Below are 22,348 nucleotides of genomic sequence, written 5' to 3' on the forward strand. Positions count from 1 at the left end.
TCATATGCTGATAAAGGAAAATTCATAATCTGACACATATAATTCTCATAAAATCCAAACAGCATAAAATTCATAAGTACATACTTTAAATTCATAATCACATAGAGGAAGATGCATAATGACATAAAGGAAAATTCATAATCATATAGAGGAAAATTCTTAGAGGAAAATTCATAATCACATAGAGGAAAATTCATAATCTGACACATATAATTCTCATAAAATCCAAACAGCATAAAATTCATAAGTACATACTTTAAATTCATAATCACATAGAGGAAGATGCATAATGACATAAAGGAAAATTCATAATCATATAGAGGAAAATTCATAATCACATAGAGGAAAATTCATAATCTGACACATATAATTCACAATCTGAATATCATAAGATTCATAAGTGGAACTAGAACTTACCAATATGAAAGTCATTGGTCCAGTAAAGAAGCTACTACTTTTCTTCTTGTACTGCTCGATGGATTTGATCAGAGAGTTGTAGGTGTAGCTACACCAGTTGTACTCCTTTATCTCATCAACATTAATCAAGGAGTTGAGGATTCTGTTGTTGCAGTAGCGTGTCTGAAATCCCCGCATCATGCACGAAACAGTTAAGACCATGAAGTCTCTCTTAAATTCATCTCCATAATCTCCCCTTTGAACTATGACATCTCCCATCTTGGTAGTGATTGGGGAACCAAGATTAATATTCCATCTTTGCCTCCAGCTTTGCAAGAGAGCCCTGTACTCCGGTGTCCCCTGTTCATCATATTTTGGGGCCTCAACAACCTTCTTTTTTCCTCTTGGAATGCCAAGAGTGTACTCAATGTCCTCTTCTTCAACAGTGAGCTTGTCGTTCTCCAGTTTGAAATGTGTTTGGAAAAGCTCAAAGTTGTTTAGCAAATACTGGACTAATTGTGACTCATTTGCACACAATTGAAGGTCCAACAGGGCTCCGAAACCAATATCACGGACAGATTGTTTTTGTTCTGGCTTTAGCTGTTGTACAAGCCTGAACATGGTCTTTGGTCCCATCCGTGTGCTGAAGTAGGAAGTAGAACTCCCTTCTGCACGATCACCTCCAATGGCTGTTTTGCCCCTATGTCTATCATTTATCTGCTTTGATCTCTTTTCTCTAATCACTTCTTGCTCGAGCAGGTCATCAGACTGCTGCTGGGATGGTTGAGCAGCTTGTGAGTCAAGTACAGCCCTTGTTGTTCGTTTTCTCTTGTTTTTTGTCGTAGTTTCGACTGCAGTGTTTTGTTCAGCTGTTGTCTGTGAGGGTTGTGATGGTTCTGTAGCTTGAGAGCTCAAGAGTGCCTTTGTTTGTGAGCGTGTTCTCTTTCGTTGAGCAGTGTCCATTGCTTTTATTAAAAACGTTAGAAAGCAAGTAACTCATATACAACATATAATATAGATTGATGGAAAATATATTCCTAATTTCAGTAGAGGGGGGATGGGAGTGCCGAATAAATCCAGCCATGCTCTACCGAAAAGAATACATTGTCCATCAATAACAGTCACACATAATTCATAATATAGTAACATAAAATTCATAATATCACAAAGAAAATTCATAACCTCAGAACAGAAAATTCATATCCTTAGAACAGAAAATTCATAACTGTAATACAGAAAATTCATAAATACAGAATAGAAAATTCACAACTGACATTGTAGAATTCATAATCTCATATGAGAAAATTCATAATCTCATATTGTCCATCAATAACAGTCACATATAATTCATAATATAGTAACATAAAATTCATAATATCACAAGGGAAATTCATAACCTCAGAACAGAAAATTCATAATCACAGAACAGAAAATCCATAACTACAGAACATAAAATTCACAACTCACAATACAGAATTCATAATCTCCTATGAGAAAATTCATAATCTCTCACAGAAAATACATAAGCACATGTCAAAAAGTTCATAACATCAATAACAGTCACACATCAGATATACATTCATAAGCTCATAACATTACATTCAAAACCCCATTTTAAAATTTCAAAATATGTACACAGAATACAAAAACCCTAAATCATAAACACACCATGTACAAAATACCTGTAAGACAAGTGAAGCAACGTTGAGAATGAGCGATGGAGAGGCTGTCTCCTTTGATAGCTACGGGAAAACGCGAAGTTTTGTTCGAGAGATGCGAGAACGAGAAATGCGAGAGCAGAGAGGAATGGCTGTGGAGCAGAGAGTTTGAGAGTGATCGAAGGAAATGGCTGTGGAAGACGAAGTGAGAGAAGAGAGCTCGAGAGTGGAGTTCAGAGAGCAGAGTGATGGAGGTTGCGTGGAGAGGAAGTGAAATGGTGTAGTGGGAACTGCAAACGCTATTGGCGCGTTTAATTTTAAAAAAAAAAAAATAATGTGAGTGGTGGGAGTTAACGGTGCCACTTACGGGCACCGTTAGTCCCACTCACTCAAAACGGCGTCGTATGGAACCGTGTTCACCAACCATGGTGAACACGGTTCCATGGCATAACAACTGACATAAGTCAAAATTGGCCTATAGGCTAATTTTTTACCAAACAGGGCCTAAGTGTTCTCAAGCATAATAGAAAATGACATCCTCTAGAGTTATAGAGAGTGTTCCATGATTTTTCGATTTTTAAATTGTTATCATTCCTGATCTAGAGATTTGATTTTACTAATCAAGGAATTGAATTTACTCACGATCTGGGATCAAAATATTTTAGCATGATTTAAAAGATCAAATTTTATTGATCTAGAGATTGAGTTTCTCCAATCGAGAGATTGGATGAATTTTTAGTGAGATATAGTGATCAAGTCTTACCAATTAAGAGATTGGATTTATTCACGGTCCAAGGACCTCTATTGATCTTATCGATCATAAATGGGAACACTTCTCCCCATGCCCTTTTCTCGGGCTAATCTATTGTAGTTAGTTTGAGCCTGGTCAAACCTTGACCTAGATTACCTAGTTTTACAATCGTTCTTATTAGCTGATCGTGTTTGGTTAATTTTGATTATCCACATTAATCATTATGATGCGTTTTGAAAACCAAAATCATCTAAATAGGGTGTTTTCTCCCTTTTTATGCTCGGTTTACGAAGCGAGAGTCCCACGTGGAGGGACACTTGGAGACTCGAAAGTCTAACGATAACGAGACCGGGAAGGTTATTATACTCGGGGAGTGTGTTACGGTGTGTTATGATCACCAAGTGCATTACATTCAGGAAGTGCATTGTGATCGGGAAATGCATTAGTGAGTTTCATAGACTAATGGGGTTGCCCTATAACTCTACCGATGGCCCCCCACTCCCTGTGTTGCGAGAATCGTCAGCACAAGGGAGTAGATATAATGGCCTCCTGAGCTCATTTTCAATTTTGATTGCGGTCGAAAAGTGACCATATCGGGTTCACGGTGCTAGTGTTCAGGACGTCAATCTGACCATACTTATAGTATAGGTGTGCGATTTGCCTAACTTATAGGACTGAGGATTTAAGAGGTCTGAATTTACCGATCAAGAGATCGGATCTTGACACGAGGAAGAGATTGAAGCTACCGATCAAGTGATCAAATTTTTAACATGATCTAGTGATCAATTTTTATCAGTCTCATCTCTTGCCTGAGACCTTGCTATTATTCACTGTTGTTCTTCAATCTTGTAGAGAGAGAGAGAGAGAGTAGAGGAGTGTGGCTAAGTTGTCATTATTATATTTGTATGCACGAATATATGAAGAAGAAGAGACCGTAGCCTTTTCTTATTTAGTGTTCTCAAGTAGAAGAGAGAATGGCCTCCTCTTCGGAGTTGTAGATAGTGTTTCATCTTCTAGAGAGGGAGTAGAGGAGAGGAAAAGAAGTCCCCTTCCCCTTCCCCCTCCCCCCTCTTTGTGTGCGTGTCATGGTCTTTATATAGGCAATAATTTCAATCAATGTCCTTCAATTACTAATCAAAGTTCAATTAGTTCTTAAATTTAAAAAAATTTGTATTAAACACTTCATCTCTTCACTTTTATGCAATTTAACTAATAACTTCTTAAAATTGTACAATTAACTTATTTTACAGGTGAACTCAAGATAATAGCAAGTAAAATTTAAAAAAAAAATAAAACTAAAAAAAGATTACCAACATATCCTCAAAGGAGAAGCTGACAATTTGACATTTTGTCATGTTGAACGGAAAAGTCATGGTAGGCTTTGTCCAACTAGATGGAGAAGTTATGGCAGACTTCTTTGTCCAATTGGACAAAGAAACCAGGTCAGGCCAGTTTCTCTGTTTGGTTTGACGGAAAAAATCAACTCAGAAAGTAGACATGCTTCACTATTCGGTGGACGGGAAAGCCTTTAGAAAGGTTTTTAATTTTTTTATCTAATTAAAAAATATATTTTAATTTTAATTAATTTTTAAAATTAAAAAAATTATTGGGTGTAATTAATTAAATTAATTGTATAAAAATAAAAAGTTAAAATGTCTAACTAACTCTCATATTTATTATGAGTTAATACCAGTCAAGGTCCCTTGAATATAGTGGTTCTGCCACCTATGGTCCTAAACTTTTAAATCAACATTTCGTGGTCCTCCAAGTTTAAAAAATGACCTGCAATAGTCCTGCCGTTACTATTTTCCGTTTGAGCCGTGAAATGCAGGGGCATTATGGACCTTTCACAACTTTCATAATTTTCAAGCTTTGACTTCGCCGGTGAGACAGGGTCCAGTTTCAACTTGGACGCCTTCGCACCTCCATTGTCGCCGTCTCATCGCTGGTTTCTGACTCTCCACTGTTGCGATACGAAATCCCGTGTCTCATTGTCGGTTTCTGACTCTCCGTCGCCGGCGATTTTGCCTACGGTGCCGAACTCCTCGTCGACAACTCCCTTTTCTGTTGTTGGTGAGATTCCAAAACAGTCTTTCATTTTTCTATTCCTTTCTTTTTCTCTGATTTCTTCTTTTTGTTTTGTTTTGGTAATAATTTCAGCTTCGAAGAGGAAGAGACCAAGGCAGGTTTCGGAGAATAGTGTTCAAGCAGCTGGGCATGACAGTGGGATGATAGTGTTCAAGCTAGAGAGGGAGCGCCCTGCATTTTCTGTGAGTGGAGATTATCTGTTTTATGTTAAAGACCGGTTCCTTCGTATCTATGAGTATTCAACTCAGAAAGACACACAGTTGATACCAATTCGTAGGCCTGGTTCAAACAGCTTAAATCAAGGTCCCTGAACCCTGTCATACAGTGCTACTGAAAATGCTGTCTTAATATGTTCAGATATGGATGGTGGTTCTTATGAACTATATGTTGTGCCCAAAGACAGTTATGGGAGAGGTGATACAGTTCAAGATGCAAAGAGAGGAAGTGGAGGATCAGCAGTGTTTATTGCTGGACAGAGGTTTGCGGTGCTTGAGAAGAGTACCAATCAAGTTCTAGTCAAGAATCTCAAAAATGAAATTGTCAAGAAAAGTATTCTTCCAATTGCTAAAGATGCAATATTTTATGCTGGGACTGGAAATGTACTGTGCTGGGCAGAGGACATGGTTGTGATATTTGTCTTAAGAGTGGAGCCTGGGATGACAATGGAGTTTTCATATATACAACACTGACCCACATTAAGTATTGCCTTCCTAATGGGGATAGTGGAATTATCAAGACCTTGGATATCCAAGTATATATTACTAAAATCTATGGGAACACCATTTTTTGCTTGGACAGAGATGGGAAAAACCGTCCCATTTTCAAGCCCGTCATCGGCTTCTTCTTCCCCAAATTTCAAGGAAACACCAGTTCAAAATGGTGGTGGCTCTTTGTTATATGGTTTGGGCAGTTCAATCAATTCACAATCAAATCCAACGGTGGAGCCGATGAAGGTGGAATTGAAAATCAAGCCGCCGGCAACGGAGCAAGCGCCGGAAAGTGGAGATTTGGTCGGAAAGGAGGAGGAGGTGGTTGTGAGCTCCCCGAAGAAGGAATCACCTCTTTCTGCTTCTTTGGAGGACTCGAAAGCGATGACTGCATAACAAGCAAATTAATGGGCACAACTCGTTGGTAACTAAGGCCTAAGGTAATTGAACTGCCGTAGGGAGTCTACAAGACTTTTCGTTAACTCCACAGTTCTTCCCTGCAACCGCTCACCACCGTTTCCCTCCTTCAAAGCCACCTACCTAGCCGCTGCGCCTCCAAAAGCTCCCCACCTCCCAACCCCAACTTCTTCCTCTTAATTCCCTAAATCCCCTTCAAATCGCTCTCGATAGCCTCTCAATTTCTTCAATTGCCATCAATTTGGGTGAGAAAATTGTGAAAGGTCTATAATACCCTCGTATTTCACCGCTCAAACGGAAAACACTAACAGCAAGATTATTGCTAGTCATTTTTGAAACTTGAAGAACCACAAAAGATTGGTTTGAAAGTTTAGGACTATAGCTGGCGGAACCACTGTACTCGAGAGACCTTGGTTAGTATTAACTCTATTTATTATTTAACCTTTATCCTTAAAATTTTAGAATTACTTTTAGAATTATTCTAGAAGCTTAATCAATTGCATAAAAATAAAAAGTTAATATGTTAACTAGCTAGAAAGTTAATTGCACTAGAAGGTTAATTGCACATAAACTTATAATTAAAATATTTAACTTTAATTATGTTTTTTTTTTTGAATGTACTTTAATTATGTTCTTATCCCTCAACTTAAAAATTCTAGAACTACTAATTAGATAGGATATCTGATCTCCTTCGAGGACTTAAGTTTTAGAAACTTAATTACTCCCCCGTTCCGAATTATGTGTCTTACTTTACATTTACACAGATTTTTAGGAAGCAATGAAAAGAATACTAGTTTTTCAATTTTACCCCCAACATGCCATGTGATGATTTGACCCTTCTATCACTTTATACTCAAATTACTTGTACTACATAGTACAAAGTACAATAAATTAACTCAAAATATGAAATGCACATAAGGGCAAAATTGAAAAAATAGAATGATAGTAGTGTTTAATTTAGGAAAGTGGACAACATTTTGAAACAAACTAAAAAGAAAAGTAAGACAGGTAAAATGGGACGGAGTAATTAATTAGACTGATAAGACCATTTGTAATTTACCTTTCTCCAACAATTTAAGTAGAATACTTCTACCAACGACTTTTTTGGGTTAAAGCTTTAGAAACTTAATTAAACTACTTGGACCATTTGTAATTTACCTTTCTCCAACAACTTAGACAGAGTACTTCCTCCAACTGCTCTTGAGTTGAGAAAAAATCAAAATTTTAAGAACTTAAGTAAGTTAAATAAATGATTTACAATTTACCTTTCTCCATAACTCTTAAAAATGATTTCTGAAATTATTTGACATAAATTTAAAAAATAAAATAAAGACACATTAAAAGCAATACAGTAAACACAAAAAACATCATATTATTCTCCTTCAATATAATACATCCTCAGAAGTGATATGGTGGAGTAGCAAGTAAATATGGCCATACCACCGTGCTTACAACGACGGGACACCCCCACATACAAAATACAAGATTAACATTATTATTATTATATATATTTCCTATTTCCTATACCATTAAAGACGGGACAACCTTAGCTTATTTATTATAATATTGTATATATGAGGATGGAATATCTGATCTGATCGGAAATTAAGGGTCTTAATTGGTTTAATGATGGCCGCCGGGGAGCTTCTCCTTAATCTTGTCCATAATACCCTTCTTCTCGTGATGCTCTTCTCCTCCATAGCCAGTAGTGGTGGTGGTGGATTGGGACTGGTAATAATCTTGATCCTTATGACCACCGCCCGGCAGTTTCTCCTTTATCTTCTCCTTCATCCCCTTCTTCCTCCTTCCGCCATGCCCGTCATCCTCCGACTGCATTCACATTCATATTCATATAATTCACTCACAACTCAAATAATATATAGGCCCTCTTTGGTAAAAAATTTTAGCTTATTTGACAACTATTAATTGTTTGATTTAGTTAAAATATCAATATAAATGTTTGGTTAATTAACTTTTTGCAACTTCAAAAGGCTACTCCAAGCAACTTTTTCAATTAGCTTTAGAGAAAAAAAATTATACCAAACAGCTATCAGCTATCAGCTAACAGCTAATTTAGATAACACTTTTCTACAATCAGCTAATGTTATTAACTATTTATACTTTTTAATTAACACAATCGCTAACAACTAACAGCTATTTTACCAAATAGGGCCATAATATAATATAGATGAAAAGTTACTTACAGAGCTAGAGCTTCCACTCCCAGAGCGGCGGAGGATGCCGCCGATAGTACCATGGTGCTCCTTTCCGGCGGTTTCATGTGGCCTGTAGTGCTCCCCGCCGCCTATGCCGATGCCAGTGGTACCGTAAGCGGCCGTGCCAGTGGTACCACCGTAAGTGCCGCCTGTCGGCCCAGTGGCTGCGGTGGTGTTTGCGTACTGTCCCAAGGAGCCACCGGTGCCGCCGTGGTGGACAGGGTTGCCGTACTCATCAGTTTGGCTGCGGACGGGGTTTCCCCACACGTCTTTGTCACCGACGGGATTCCCCCACTCGTCAGTCTGGCGCACGGGGTTGCCGTACTCGTCCGTCGTCCGGCGGCCTCCGCCGCTGCCGTAGTGATGTTGATCTCCATACTGAGCCATTTCAATTCTCGCGCAATATATATATGTATCTCTTCAATTCAAAAAAGCTGATAGATATTCTGATAACATGCAACTGTGATTAATTACTTGAATTGGATTTGTGCAGATTGTGATTATATATATAGCAGGAGGCAGGAGGAGAGAAGTGATAATGATGAAGCTAAGGATGGGCAGAAGATTAAGTTGCAGATGAAGATTGCAAATGCATGTGAAACTGGAATTGAGTATATGGCTTACACGTGGAACGTACATTCTAGCTTTGCAATTTAATATCACTTCCAAGCTTATACATTAACGTGGGTGCAGTATTCAGTCGACGAGTGTGTCTGTCGGCTTTCAGATAAGATTATGGTCAAAAAATAAACAAAATCTTAAATTTAATAAAAATATATATATCAACCATGATCGTCGAATGAAAGTATATTATAATTAAAATAATACTTTAATGTTATTATAATGAAATTAATGTGAGTGAAAAATGAAACTAAAAACAGAGTACATTATTGTCAAATGAAACTGTAGTATAATAAAATAATATTTTAGTATTACTATAACGAAATTAGTGTGCGTGAAAAATGATATAAAATCAGGAACTATACAATAATATATATTGTCAAATGACTTAAGTGCAATTAAAATAATATTTCAACATTACTATAATTAAACTAGTGTATGGAAAATAAAACAAAAAAATAGAGCTCAAACAATAATATATAGTATCAAATGAATTATAGTATAATTAAAATGATACATCAATATTGTTATAATGAAACTAGTGTGAAGGAAAAAATAAAACTAAAAAATATAGTAATATTGTCAAATAAAACTGAAGTACAATTAAAATAATACATACTTCATAGTCCACCCTACTACATAGACCATGATCCACAGCAAAATTGGCCTAAAATTAAATGGCATGCATGAGAGTGGGAGTCCTATGATGTTGTGCAATTGTTATATTATGAACCAAAATTTACCATATGTACGATAGAGCAGGATTAATACTTACAATTAATATATGTACTGGATTATTTATAAGTAAATAAATTCAAAATACATGCATAATATGTTAATTTAATTGTTGGTACATAATATAAAATATTATTTTGGACCAGGTTCACAATGCAAAGCAGATCCTGGACAATGATCTAATTTGCAGGGCCGGCCCTATATATTATCCCTATGGTTACACATACAAGGTCGGCCCAACAACAATTTGGATCTGTTATCTGGTATTGCAAACCATGCATAGATTATATATGCATATTGCTCTGATTCTCTTCTGGAGTCTGGACATGAGACCAGATGGGACTGCAAGCCTGCAAACCTAAAAATGACAATACTATGTTTGTTGGAGCTTGGTAAAAGTGACAAATTTATATCGTACACCAGGACGCGCATTGCATTGATGCAAAACGACGTCGTTTCACATAATTGTATAAAAAAAATACACATAATTGAATAAACAAATTCACATACTCCCTACCGCACCTCCCAAAACGACATTGTTTTGGGAGGCGCGGGACACACAGTGTTCTATGCGTCGTGGTGCAGGGTATAACGATTGGGAGAATGGCTAGTTATAAATATGCAAAGTGTACATATATTTACTGTGTGCATGAATGATCACTGTATTATTATATATAAATATATATATTTTGGTGAGAAGAAAAAGGTAGAGAAGAGATGGAAGGGCATAGCACGAAAGGAAGAGGCGATGAGGATAGCCAAGGAGATTGCCTGCTCCATATATGCATGCTCAATTCAACTAACCATTCATATGCATTGAATTGAATACAATGGTGCAGGCAAGTCATCCTTGGCTACCAAAACGACACTTCATCCCCATGTAATGCCTCTCTTCTTTCTTGCTATATATCTATATATGTATATATGTTCTCCAATAATTTCCCCCGCCCTCTATTTATACTAGCTTTTCAAGAATAACTTTCTGCGCATTGCTCTTTATCGATCATATTCTAGAGATATAGATTTCCTAGCTAGCTTTCACTTTAATAATCTTCCATTTCAAAAAGCATAATATATATATATATATATAATTCCGTACACCATTATTATTAACATACATGGTCAGGACGACAAAGACGTGTTGCTTTAGGATGGCATCGTTTTTTGTGAATCTATCTCCCATAAAAAATACATTCACATGTAATGTAACAGTACCTGATAGATATGCAGGGCAAAGTATATATGGATTCATGGATATGTATAGTATTTCACACTTTACGGCAGCCAATACATAATAAAAGCAAGAATGAATATGATTATATGAATATGATCGTACTATGTAGCCTGTAATCATCCATGATTGTCAAGGACGTGGAAAACACACCTACCGCATGCTTAATTGCTTTAATTTATTTTTGTCCTTTCAGGGAGACAGGATTTCAACCACTCAGAGAAATGCCCTGTTTTATTTGTTCTTGTCGATTCAACACTAAAATTAAAATTTTTAGTTATTTCAATTATTAATCAAAAACTAACCAAAAATTAGAGTACATACCTGTGGCTGTGGAAGGAAGGCTATATATCTATCTGTGGGCAAATGCATCTTTGGTGGATTGATATTCGGATTCCAATCCTTTGCCCCAGTGTGTGTGATATCTGAGAAAAAGGAAGAAAGAAGAATGATATCTATCAAAGGAATCATTGACTTACCGAAAAAGGGATAGTACCATTACACTTCCACTGTCTTTCCTTTCAACGTTGAGCCTCATCACCATTATCAACTTTTTCAGTACACAATTATAATAATTCACCTCAGAATATTAACACGCGGCTGCTTTATATCCTGTCTTCTAGTACATTGTCAATGCCCTTTCACCTAATCTTCCTTCACCACTAAAACAAGCAATGGTGCTACCCACTTTTTACAGCAAAAGTTTTACAGTATATAATTCACGTGTCTAAAATCTGGTTAGAAACAGCAAAACAAACATGAAAGCAACCAATACAATCACGAAAAATATATACATGTTTCCCTGTTCCTGTTCCTGTTCCTAATTCACAACTTATTCTCAGCCCCCTGTAATTTTGAAGTTATGCTTCAACCATGAACTAAAGATGGAATCCACTGCACAACCCTTTATGACTGAGTCTGGTGATTGGGCACTACTAGATTTGATTTTATTAAAAGATACTGCAAACTTATTACCCCATAACACTTGGACAATGCACTAATTAATTACTATGAGAAAAAAACAACAACTATACAGTAACATCTAGCAAGGCAAACATACTCTCCCACTATCAAAAGTTACAATCAAATTCATTGCAGTTATGTCAAGAACTAATCTTACATATGTAACAAAGTTCATACACATTGGATGTCAGAATTTCTCATTGACATATTTAATAGCTACTGCCTCCAAAATTCATAAAAGTTTATATGAGCTAAGCATTTGGCTAGCAAACTCACAAGGTCACCACACGGTTTATAATCTTTGAGACCACTTGGATCAGATTGTTTACACTTCATGGTATTTTGGATACAGAATCACATGGGATCCATAAATTAAAGATAAACTCATGTTTTCAGGGATGACACAGAAAACCCCTGTGAGAAATTATGCGACTGTGGATATGTTATATGTGCAGTCTTCAAACTTGCAATCAGTTCTTTTATTTGAGATGGCAACAGGTAAACCTCTTGAGCTTGCTTCTTTGTTACCCATTCTTCTATGCTCCTGCATAAAATTCACACCTTAAGAAAATACATTTGAGAGAACAAGTTATACCCTACATGATCACATCTCAAACTCTTTGTATGTTTGGACTGGTCAATAAGTCTCCAGTCAGGTCAAAAAAGGGAAAAGGTGTTCAGAACTAATATTAAAACATGTGGCACATATATTTTGTGATTAAATGCTGTAACGAAGGATATGATCCATATACAATGCCTGCCAAAGCCCATCACATGTACAAAAATATACATGACCTTAAATTCAGTGTTTGTATTTTCTTGATCAGATCAGTTAGCCTTCAAGCAGTTGTTCTCAATGGCCTAAAATTTTGATAATCAAATATATTTCGTTAGGATACATAGTTAACAAGCAACCAATTGTTCCATTTTTAAAAAGATAAAGAGTCTCTTGGATAGATAAACTTTCCACATCATTTTTATGAACTGCTTGTCTCTCCCGTATAACACAAGATTTGAATAAACCATTATATTTTGAATCTTTCTTAGATACTACCTGCTGAAACTATCTTATGAAACTGCTTTTTTGTCCTTCTATTAGGAAGTGGAATGCAAAAGGCCTTGTGAGGTCCCAACATTCAACTTTCCATAACCACACCTGAAACTCTCCCCGATCCAGATGTAAAAGAAAAAGGGGGTAGGGATGGTATAAGGTAAATATGCACACAAATACACACATGTATAAATTAAACATCTGGTTTTGTAAGATATGATAGTTGAAAGGCACACCTAGTTTCAAGCTGCACATCATTGTTGTTAGCAGAAAATAACACCTTGATCACAGGATACACATTAATCTTGGGAGCTGGTTCTAAGGCATGCAAACAAAATCCAGCATAGCTCCATGCATTTGGGTTCAAGAGAACAATTTGTAGGGAATGACATTTGTTATGCAGATCTCTAACCACAGTCCTAAATGATAGTTCATCCTTTGCACTTTCAAGCAACTGACTTGTGAACATCCTCTCAAAGCTATAATTCCTGTACTTGGAACTTATTAGTTAGTGTATTCTTCTCAAACGAATAAGGAAAGAAAGATGAATGAAGGTAAAGCACAAAGCTTAAGTAAGTAGCTAACCTAAATAAATCATAAGCTCCATTGGCAGGAAAAGAAGTTGAAATGTAGAATTTATAGAGACGAACTCCACCATCCAGAGGTACACGATCATTATGGCTAGGATATGCACCAAGAAGACATGAACATTTGGGACAAAAATATTCAATCCATTCAATATCTTTTGAAAGATTGGAGGGTCTTGCCATGAAAGCATCTCCAAGAAAACCATTCAGAAATATTTTTTGATTCACAGGGAGTTCCAAATCCACAACAGATTCATGCTGCCCCAAAAGATATTCACATGGATCAAGAGCGCAACAATTTACAAAGTGGCTCTTGTTAGTTCCCTGCACTTCTTTGCAAATATTTTCGAAGCAGACATTTTTCTGTTGATCATTCTCATTACCAAGCATGGATTTATTCAAATAACTGATGTCGTCTGATTTCAGTTCAGAATCATATTTCTTGAGTTTGTTCCTTTCAGGGAGTTCACACTCCAGAAGGTCATCTGTGCTTATAATAACAGATGTTGTACTCAATAGACACAAGCCTGCTGTACAATAATAAGATTTCGCATAATTCATTACCAGCTTTTCACTTACACCCCCAAATGAGCAACAACATGTCCCAAACCAATTGTCTGCAACTTCTCTCCAGTTAGCTGATGGCATCTCTTTGAAAACTCTGCATAAAAGTTATAGAGCAACAATATGAAGTCATTTGCAGTTATGTACCTAAACAAGTATACAATAAAGAGTAATGACCATCTAAGAACCAAATCCGTAAGCCTAACGGCTCAGTTCAAAGTTCCAAAAGCCCTAAATTTAATTATTTGCTCATGCAAAGTCTGTTGAACCATATTTTATTCATCACCACTGATTGGAAACAATTTGAACTCTCTAACCCTTATGCACCTAGTACACCAATAATCCAATATAGACATAGTCAAATTATGCAACAAGTCACATTGTTTAGTTTATTATAATATAATAATGTCTTTCTGAATAATTCATTTTCTTGAAAAGAATGCCATAAAAAATTCGAAAATATGTATAATAAAATGTGTTTGAAAAAGAAACATTTTGGCTCTTTATAACGAAATTCATTAAGGGTCTGTTTGGAAACTCGGAAAATGATTTCTGGAAATCATTTTCCGGGTTTTTGGTGTTTGGAAAGGCTGAAAATGGAATGGTCAAAGGAAAATGAAGTTGAGTCAACGGAAAATGAGGGCAAAATTCCGGAAAATGACTTCCCCTTTTTTTTTTGGGGGGGGGGGGGGGGGGGGGGGGGGGAAGTCATTTTCCATTTTCACGCTACTTCGCAAGAACACTCCAGACTTCACTTTGCCTCCTCCTTCAACATTCATCAGAGAAAACTCCACCAACACCTCCTCCTCCAACAATCCTACGACCACAAAAGCTTCACCAACACTTAAAAAGCAAGAGGTATGTTTCATCCTTTTCCAGTTTGAATTTTTTTTTTCTCCAAATTTCATAGATCTAGAGTGTAGTATTCTTCACTAGTTGTGGTGTTCTTCACTGGTTTCCTCAGCCGGAAACCAGAAACCAGTTCTCTGGTTTCCCCAGAAACCAAGTTCACTGGTTTCCGCAGAAACCAGTGAATTGGTTTCGCACCAGTTCACTAGTTTCCGCAGAAACCAGTGAACTGGTATGCTTGTTGTGTAAATTTTATGCTTGTTGTGTAAATTTTATTGGTATTAATGCGGTGAATTGGAGTTTTGTGGACAGAATTTTATTGGTAAATTTTATGCTGTTCATTTTCTGGAAAATGAACCAAACACCAAAAGACAGTTTTCCATTGTGCAGCCAAACACAGGAAATGAAAATGTTTTCTGGAAAATGAGTCATTTTCCAGAAGTCATTTTCCTGCTTTCCAAACGGACCCTAAGAGGAATTGACAAAGTAGGATTCTGCATCTCAAGAAAAGTACTAGATGCAAAGACTACCTCATCAGGTATGGTCTTGGAATAGAAGGCATTCACAACCTTTCCAGGATTCAATCCATGACCAAAGGGTCAACATGATAAGTACTTGATCACCACTAAACCCCAATTTTTTGGAGTCAAAATCTCAAAATAATCAACCTTCTCAAAATATATACCACACATCTTTTCATTTTGATGGAGCAGAAGATTTATGGGTAAGTGTGACTTAGATTACATACCACATGTGACCATTTAATATGGGAATATAAAGAATGTATGTCTAATTGTCTATTTGTCATTGCCTGAGCATGTCTATGTGTGAACAGAGAGAGAGAGAGAGAGAGAGAGGTCCTGCCTGATACCCCTGGTCAACTTTGTTGTGCAATTTCTGCAGTAAAAGTTCACTTCCCCAGCAGCAGACAATCGTTGTAAATCTAAGGTTCAAAATGATTTATAGTCAGGATAACACAAAAATGAAGCACAATAAACTTTTTTGTGTTAGGAAATCTAAATTTCTAATTGCATTGAGTAAACCAGCAAGTGCTTTAATTAAACTGAATAACATCTTAATATGATAGAACTATCACTTATGAGATTTAGCCAAAACGCTCAACACTTTAAGGCCCTCATGTTACATTTTGCAGGAAGACATTCAATGGTTAGGAAATGCAAAGCAGAAGTCTTTCTTAAATAAGCATGCTACTTAAAGTTCATACAAGTAAACCCAAAAAAACTGAGAATATTTACTTGATAAGCTCAGTATCTTCAGATAAGATAGTTCCTTCTTCCATTTTTTACCACTTACTTTTGGTGGTGGGGTTGGGTGGGACTGACAAAAAGCATGCCAAAGATTTGTGTTTTGTCATCCTTTATTAAGGCATGCCTCTGAGCTCAACATGAGAAAACAACCCGCCAAAGGCTTATCAATGCACCAAACATCCACTTCATACAAATGATTGGATAACATTAAATATAGGAATGTTTACAGTTGTGTATAAGGATGATAGCAAAAACACAAAAGACAGGAAACAAAATTGTATAAACATTCATAGCAGCTAATGTATTAAAAAAAAAAAAAAAAGTTCACTTTGATCATCCCAAAAAATCACATTTTCAAAACAATGGTGATGATTAAAAAAATAAAATGCATTCATAATATACTTACCAGTGGCTGCAGAGAGTTCATTTACCCCATCCGACGCCAAACTTTCACTATTGCATTCTTCTATTTCAAGTGAGCTCAGTATACTATCAAAATTGGAACCGAGTGGATGATCAACGGGAAGAAGAAGAGCGAGCTTAACTTCAATATGATCGTCGAGAGTTCTCGAGTGAACAGGAGACTCGAAATCGACCACAACCCTAGGAATAGGTACTCGAAGTGAGGTCTCGACTTGACACTCGGTTTCAAAGAAGCTTACAGTGAGCAGAGAGTGCTCGAAGACTGCGTCGACGCGAAGGTGGGCGCAATGAGCTGCGGGTTTGATGTTCGGGTTGAAGAGGTATAATCGGAGGATTGGGACGTGAGACTGAGCTTCCCATGTGAATCTCCATTCGCTAGGGTTTTCGGTGGCGCGAAGACGAGGCTCAGATGAACACATCGTTTCCTGATAGTTTGATCGTTTTCTGATTTGGCGGTAATTTTAACAGTCTTAATGGGCCGCATGACCCGGTCTGGTGTAAAGTTTAATTAGGCCTGTGTTGGTTAATAGGGGCAAGGACCAAATTCAAAGAACGGGATAGGAATGTGGCAAATTATGCTATGCGCACGGCGCTAAAACGGCGTCGTTTTTCGTGAAAACGACGCTGTTTTAATTAAAAAAAAAATTGTTCGAAACGCCGTTAACGGCGTTAACAGCATATTCGTTATGAAATTATGAATATACAGTTATGACATTATGAATGTACAGTTATAGAATTATGAATGTATAGTTATGGAATTATGAACTTACAATTATGAACATAGAGCTTCGAAAATTATGAATGTTCGGTATGGAATTATGAATATACAGTATGGAATTATGAATGTACAGTTATGGAATTATGAATGTACAGTTATGGAATTATGAATGTACAGTTATGAAATTATGAACATAGAACTCTGACATTATGAACTTACAATTATGAACATAGAGCTTCGAAAATTATGAATTTACAGTTATTGAATTATGAATGTACAGTTATAGAATTATGAATGTACAGTTATAGAATTATGAATGTACAGTTATGGAATTATGAATGTACAGTTATGAAATTATGAACACAAAGCTGTGAATATATGCTCCTATAACGAAGCGATCTGAAATTATTTTTTTTTTTTTTTTAAAAAGGAGGGAAGATAACGGTGCCTGACGGCACCGTTACCGTGCCCATGATGCACGCTGGGCACGAGCCCACAGCATAACTATTGTAGGAATGTGGAGTTGTATCAATTCTCCATCGGGGACAGACACTACAGTGTATCTAAACCGACACTGTCAAAACGACGTCGTTTTATTTAATGAACAGAAATATAATCTTTGGTAAAAATAACTTTGTTCTTCAGTTTCATTTTGTATACACTACAGTTTCAGTTCAACATAACTACAGTTTCATTTCGATATAATTACAGTTTCATTCAATATTTATATACTCAAATATGTGAAAATGTTATTTTATTTTATTTTATATACACTATAATTTCATTAAAACACAACTACATGATCATTTGAATATAATTACAGCTTCATTGTACAATATACACTCAAATATGTGAAATGTTATTCAGTTTCATTTTATATATACTGTAGTTTCATTTCACCACAACTACAGTATCATTTTGATATAACTGTAGTTTCATTTGATAATATAAAAATAATACGTGAGCCAGTATCGGTTTAGACACACTGTAGTGTCTGACGCGCGGTGCATAATCGATTATGCACCGCGGTGCACGATATAACGACTCCTAGGGGTGAGCATGGATTGATTTTTGATTATTTAACTGAAATTTTAACCGAATCTTCATAATCGATCGATCAGCCTTCATAATCGATATAACTGAAGTTGACGATTTTGTCAGTTAAATATAACCAATTTTTTTAGTAGAATAGCTAAATTATTTTTATTTATTTGACTACTGCTAAAAGACTAAATTATTAAAAGAATAAAACAATATCTTAGTATTTATAATCAATTAAAATTAATGTCCTCAAGTACAATAACAGTTTAGTGAGATATAAATGAAATATATTTATACATTATATGGTTAACAAATGCCATACAATCCAACAAGTGATTAAAATTAATATGATAGACTATGGTCTTGCAAAATGTAAATGTGATTAATTTTTTTTTTTTTTTTTTTTTTTTTTTTTTAGATTAATCTTCGATTTTTTTTTTCTTTAAAAAATTGATAACTGACTGAAAAACCAAAATAACTGTTTTTTTCTTAACCTTAATAACTGAAACCGAAATATCGGGTGGTTTGATTTTTGATTGTAAGCTTTTTGATCGGTCTTTTTTTTTTTTTTTTTTTTTTTTTTTTTTTCACCCCTAGATACACTCCCCCCACCACATTCCATCATCGGTATTTAATTAAAGACTTAATACTAGATTAATATTTGAATTTGATTTTTAAATTAAAACTTTTTAAATTTTTTACTTAAATATCGAAACTACTAATTTGATTGGAGACGGGGATTCTCCGTCCTTAAAAATTCTCCACGGGAATAGAGATGAGACGGGGAGTGAAATGGGTTGTAGGTACTATGATCTCTTAATGTTAGCATAATGTAACTCTGTTCATCAGTACTTAAACTCATAAGAGAGTGTTTTGCCACTTTAAAAGAGTGACAAAATCATTCCTTTTTGTGAATATACTTTCCAGTTTTAATGTCCAAAGACCATTTCTAATCTAACTGCTACTGAACCGAGACCAAGTAACTTGAATCATGTACATTTCAATGTGGTCATTAATTTGAAGTGAAAATTACTCATTAATAACATGTTAGAGATTGATCTGTCATTACAAAAACTATGAATTACAACAGAAGGTTCTCAGACATTCATTGACACAATGCATAGATTTTTTTTATTTTTTTTTAAAAAAGAAAAGAACAAGCACTAAGATAAACAGAATCATCCAATGATGCATTCAAAGTCCTAAACTTGGTGAGATTGATAAGAGAATCCTCTTCTGCTCCTCATATATCCTGCAGGCTTCTTCTTATTCATCTTCTTGAATTAAAAGAATTAGTAAAATGCGTCTGCGTAAGCAGCTTCGGGATGGTAATAAAGCATCTCTCTCAGCATCAACTCTCTAATCACGGGTTCTCCAATGCTCTCATCAATGTCGAGATTTAGAGGAAAGCGGGCAGGCAGGTTATGAAGCGGATCGTAAAGGTCTGAAAGGTAAGGGTGATGGAGAGCTTCTGTAACTGTGATTCGTTTCGATGGATCAAAAACAAGCATCTGCTGCAACAAGTCTAACGCCAAAGGATCGGCCTGGGGGAACAGAGAAGAGAAGTGGATTCCTCGGGAGAATGGGAGGGATCGAACGAATTTCTTGGCCTTCGAGTTGTCTATAAACTGGAGATGAGCTTCGGGTTGGGAACCAAGAACATTGATGATGAGTTTAAGCTGGTTGAGGCACTCGGACCCTTGAAAGAGGGGTTTCCTGCCAAGAAGCTCACCAAATATGCACCCAACAGACCACACATCAATCGAGGTTCCATAGTTATCACACGAAAGAAGTAGCTCTGGTGCTCGATACCAACGAGTGACTACATATTCAGTCATGAACTGTCCATTATCCCGGCTCGTTCTAGCTAGCCCAAAATCACATATCTTCAGCTCGCAATTGGCATTGACGAGGAGATTCCCCGGCTTCAAGTCCCGGTGCAGAATGTTAGCCGAGTGGAGATAGTTCAAACCTCGAAGCAGCTGATTTCACAATACATACAAAACAACATTAGAAGATTCATAGGAACAGATTCTAAACAAAATCTTGAAGCAGTAGATTCATATATCAAGAACACTATAGATAGTATATGTACCTGGAAAAGAAAATACTTGCAGTGATCATTGGAGAGGGGCTGAGACGACTTGATGATATGATTCAGATCGGTATCCATCAACTCGTAAACCAAATAAACATCATTGAAACTTCTCCTATGAACGGGCATCATAACATCCTTCAAGGCGATCACATTCTCGTGCCTAATGTGACGAAGAAGCTGCAACTCCCTTAGAGTCCTCAGGGCTTCAGTTCTATTGGAGAACACATCATTGATCTTCTTGATTGCCACTTTCTCATTACTCTCCCTGTTCACCGACGAACAGACAACCCCGTACGCCCCTCTACCTATGGGCTTGATCGGAATGTACTTAGTATCCACTTCAAACACTGTTTGCCACATTCTGTAATAATGCTTTCCCGGCGCCCAAATTCCGTTCGGTGGCTCCGCCGCCGTCGCCATTCCGCCTGCAATTTTCCGTCACAAATTCCCAATCAATCCTAACTAACCGTAATTCACAGATAACCCTAACTAATTAAGATGGGATTGCGAAAAGGAAAGAGAATAGAAGTAAAATTATTCGCTCACAATAATAAATAACAGAGTAAAGGGGCTAGGAATCGATGCTTACTTTCCGGCAATTCGATCTCGGGCGATCTTCTGTTCTTTCCCTTTTTCAGTCTCCCCCGAATGTGCACTTTCCTTTATCTTCAATCTTCCCACAACTTCTGCAAGACTGCGACTTTATCCACTCAAAAGGATTCTTATCTCTGAACAAGTAAAGCCCAGATTTATTCTTTAACCCTCACAGAAATTCTTCTATTTTTATTGGAAAAGTCAGTTGAAATTTCTCCGGTGATACATAGATACATTATACATGCATATGCATCAACCATACGGGGTGGGGTGGATATAGAAACAGAAAGAGACAACTAACCAAAAAGAAAGAAAGAAAGAAAGAAAGAAAGAAAGAAAGAAAGAAAGAAATTGGGTTTGGAAAGATAAAGATTATCGATCTCCAAGAACACGACAACCCTAGTGTCTGTTTTTCTCACCACTCCGGAAAATCTGTTGGATTTGCGTCAAATTATTCATCTGCTGTCGTACGCTGATTCATGCATGGAACAGTAACTTACAGCTATGATTATAATTCGATTATTACTAAAATTAGTTGTATTTAATTAAATCCGGAGGGGATTTTTCGGATGAGCTTTGAATTTTGAAGCCGACAGGCGAGTGGGGTGGGGCTGGGGCACAGCGGTGTAAGTAACGTGGAAGCCGTGGGCGAGAAGAGAGTGAGATCACGGCTCGGCTTAATTACGTTGTTAAGGATGCTTGTTAATTAATCTGTTGTTGATTAGTTGAGGAATATGCTGTTAGGTTTTGGAAGATTCGTGTGGTTTAATTAGTTAGCGTTGTGTATAATCAACCTCGCGAGGTGGTGGAGAGAGGAGGGGGGGGGGGGGAGAGAGAGAGAGAGTCAGTTGGAAGTTGGAAGGGAAGATGAGACATTCCGTAATGGGATACTGTTGCCGACGGCTGACGGCGCCTTAACGGAACGGCGAGGCCACGTGGAGAGGGACGCATAGGCCGGCGGCGATCTATTGATAAAGCGGCTGCGTGGGGCCCCCACTTTTTCCCTATATTTTCGTTTTCCTTTTACTTGTCCGGTTTTCCCGATTTTTATTATTATTATTTTATTTTATTTTCTCAAAGCAAAAAACATACCATTACAAGTTCATGAATTATATATTGGCGTGTTTATTGATCGAAACAAATGTATTCATGTGAATCTTGTGTTTTTCAAATGGAAACATATTTTTTTTCCTAAAAAAAAAAAAAAAAAGTCCCTCACAAATTATAAAGAATAAGTTGAAAAAATATTGATGGAGTTCACCAATATTTTCTAGGCATTTTATATATATAAATAGGTATCGAGTATGGATGCTTCAGTACAATCAAAACTCATGGTTGGTATTATTTTTTGTTGTTCTGAGCTCAATTAACT

The 22,348-nt window shown here is 36.6% G+C and overlaps 3 protein-coding genes across 3 annotated transcripts; all 3 read right to left on the reverse strand.

Annotated features, from left to right (window-relative positions):
- Window positions 1-7,369: 7,369 nt before the first annotated feature.
- Window positions 7,370-8,713, reverse strand: LOC109167587 (late embryogenesis abundant protein-like). The gene is made up of 2 exons (XM_019316627.1): window positions 8,222-8,713; window positions 7,370-7,847 (listed from the first exon to the last, which is right to left on the reverse strand). Exons 1-2 carry the CDS (start codon window positions 8,618-8,620, stop codon window positions 7,641-7,643), a joined length of 606 nt encoding a protein of 201 aa, XP_019172172.1. The 5' UTR covers window positions 8,621-8,713; the 3' UTR covers window positions 7,370-7,640.
- Window positions 8,714-11,925: 3,212 nt separating this feature from the next.
- LOC109167581 lies at window positions 11,926-16,972 on the reverse strand. The gene is made up of 6 exons (XM_019316620.1): window positions 16,509-16,972; window positions 15,699-15,777; window positions 13,420-14,082; window positions 13,071-13,322; window positions 12,167-12,327; window positions 11,926-12,102 (listed from the first exon to the last, which is right to left on the reverse strand). Exons 1-5 carry the CDS (start codon window positions 16,942-16,944, stop codon window positions 12,168-12,170), a joined length of 1,590 nt encoding a protein of 529 aa, XP_019172165.1. The 5' UTR covers window positions 16,945-16,972; the 3' UTR covers window positions 11,926-12,102; window position 12,167.
- A 2,318-nt stretch (window positions 16,973-19,290) lies between these two features.
- LOC109167583 (mitogen-activated protein kinase 7-like) lies at window positions 19,291-21,605 on the reverse strand. Its single transcript, XM_019316623.1, has 3 exons — window positions 20,972-21,605; window positions 20,380-20,807; window positions 19,291-20,266 (listed from the first exon to the last, which is right to left on the reverse strand). The coding sequence occupies exons 2-3, from the start codon at window positions 20,800-20,802 to the stop codon at window positions 19,577-19,579; spliced, it is 1,113 nt and encodes a 370-aa protein (XP_019172168.1). The 5' UTR covers window positions 20,803-20,807; window positions 20,972-21,605; the 3' UTR covers window positions 19,291-19,576.
- Window positions 21,606-22,348: the final 743 nt, after the last annotated feature.

The sequence above is a fragment of the Ipomoea nil genome, unplaced genomic scaffold, assembly GCF_001879475.1.
Source record: "Ipomoea nil cultivar Tokyo-kokei standard unplaced genomic scaffold, Asagao_1.1 scaffold3169, whole genome shotgun sequence".
Lineage (NCBI taxonomy): Eukaryota > Viridiplantae > Streptophyta > Magnoliopsida > Solanales > Convolvulaceae > Ipomoea > Ipomoea nil.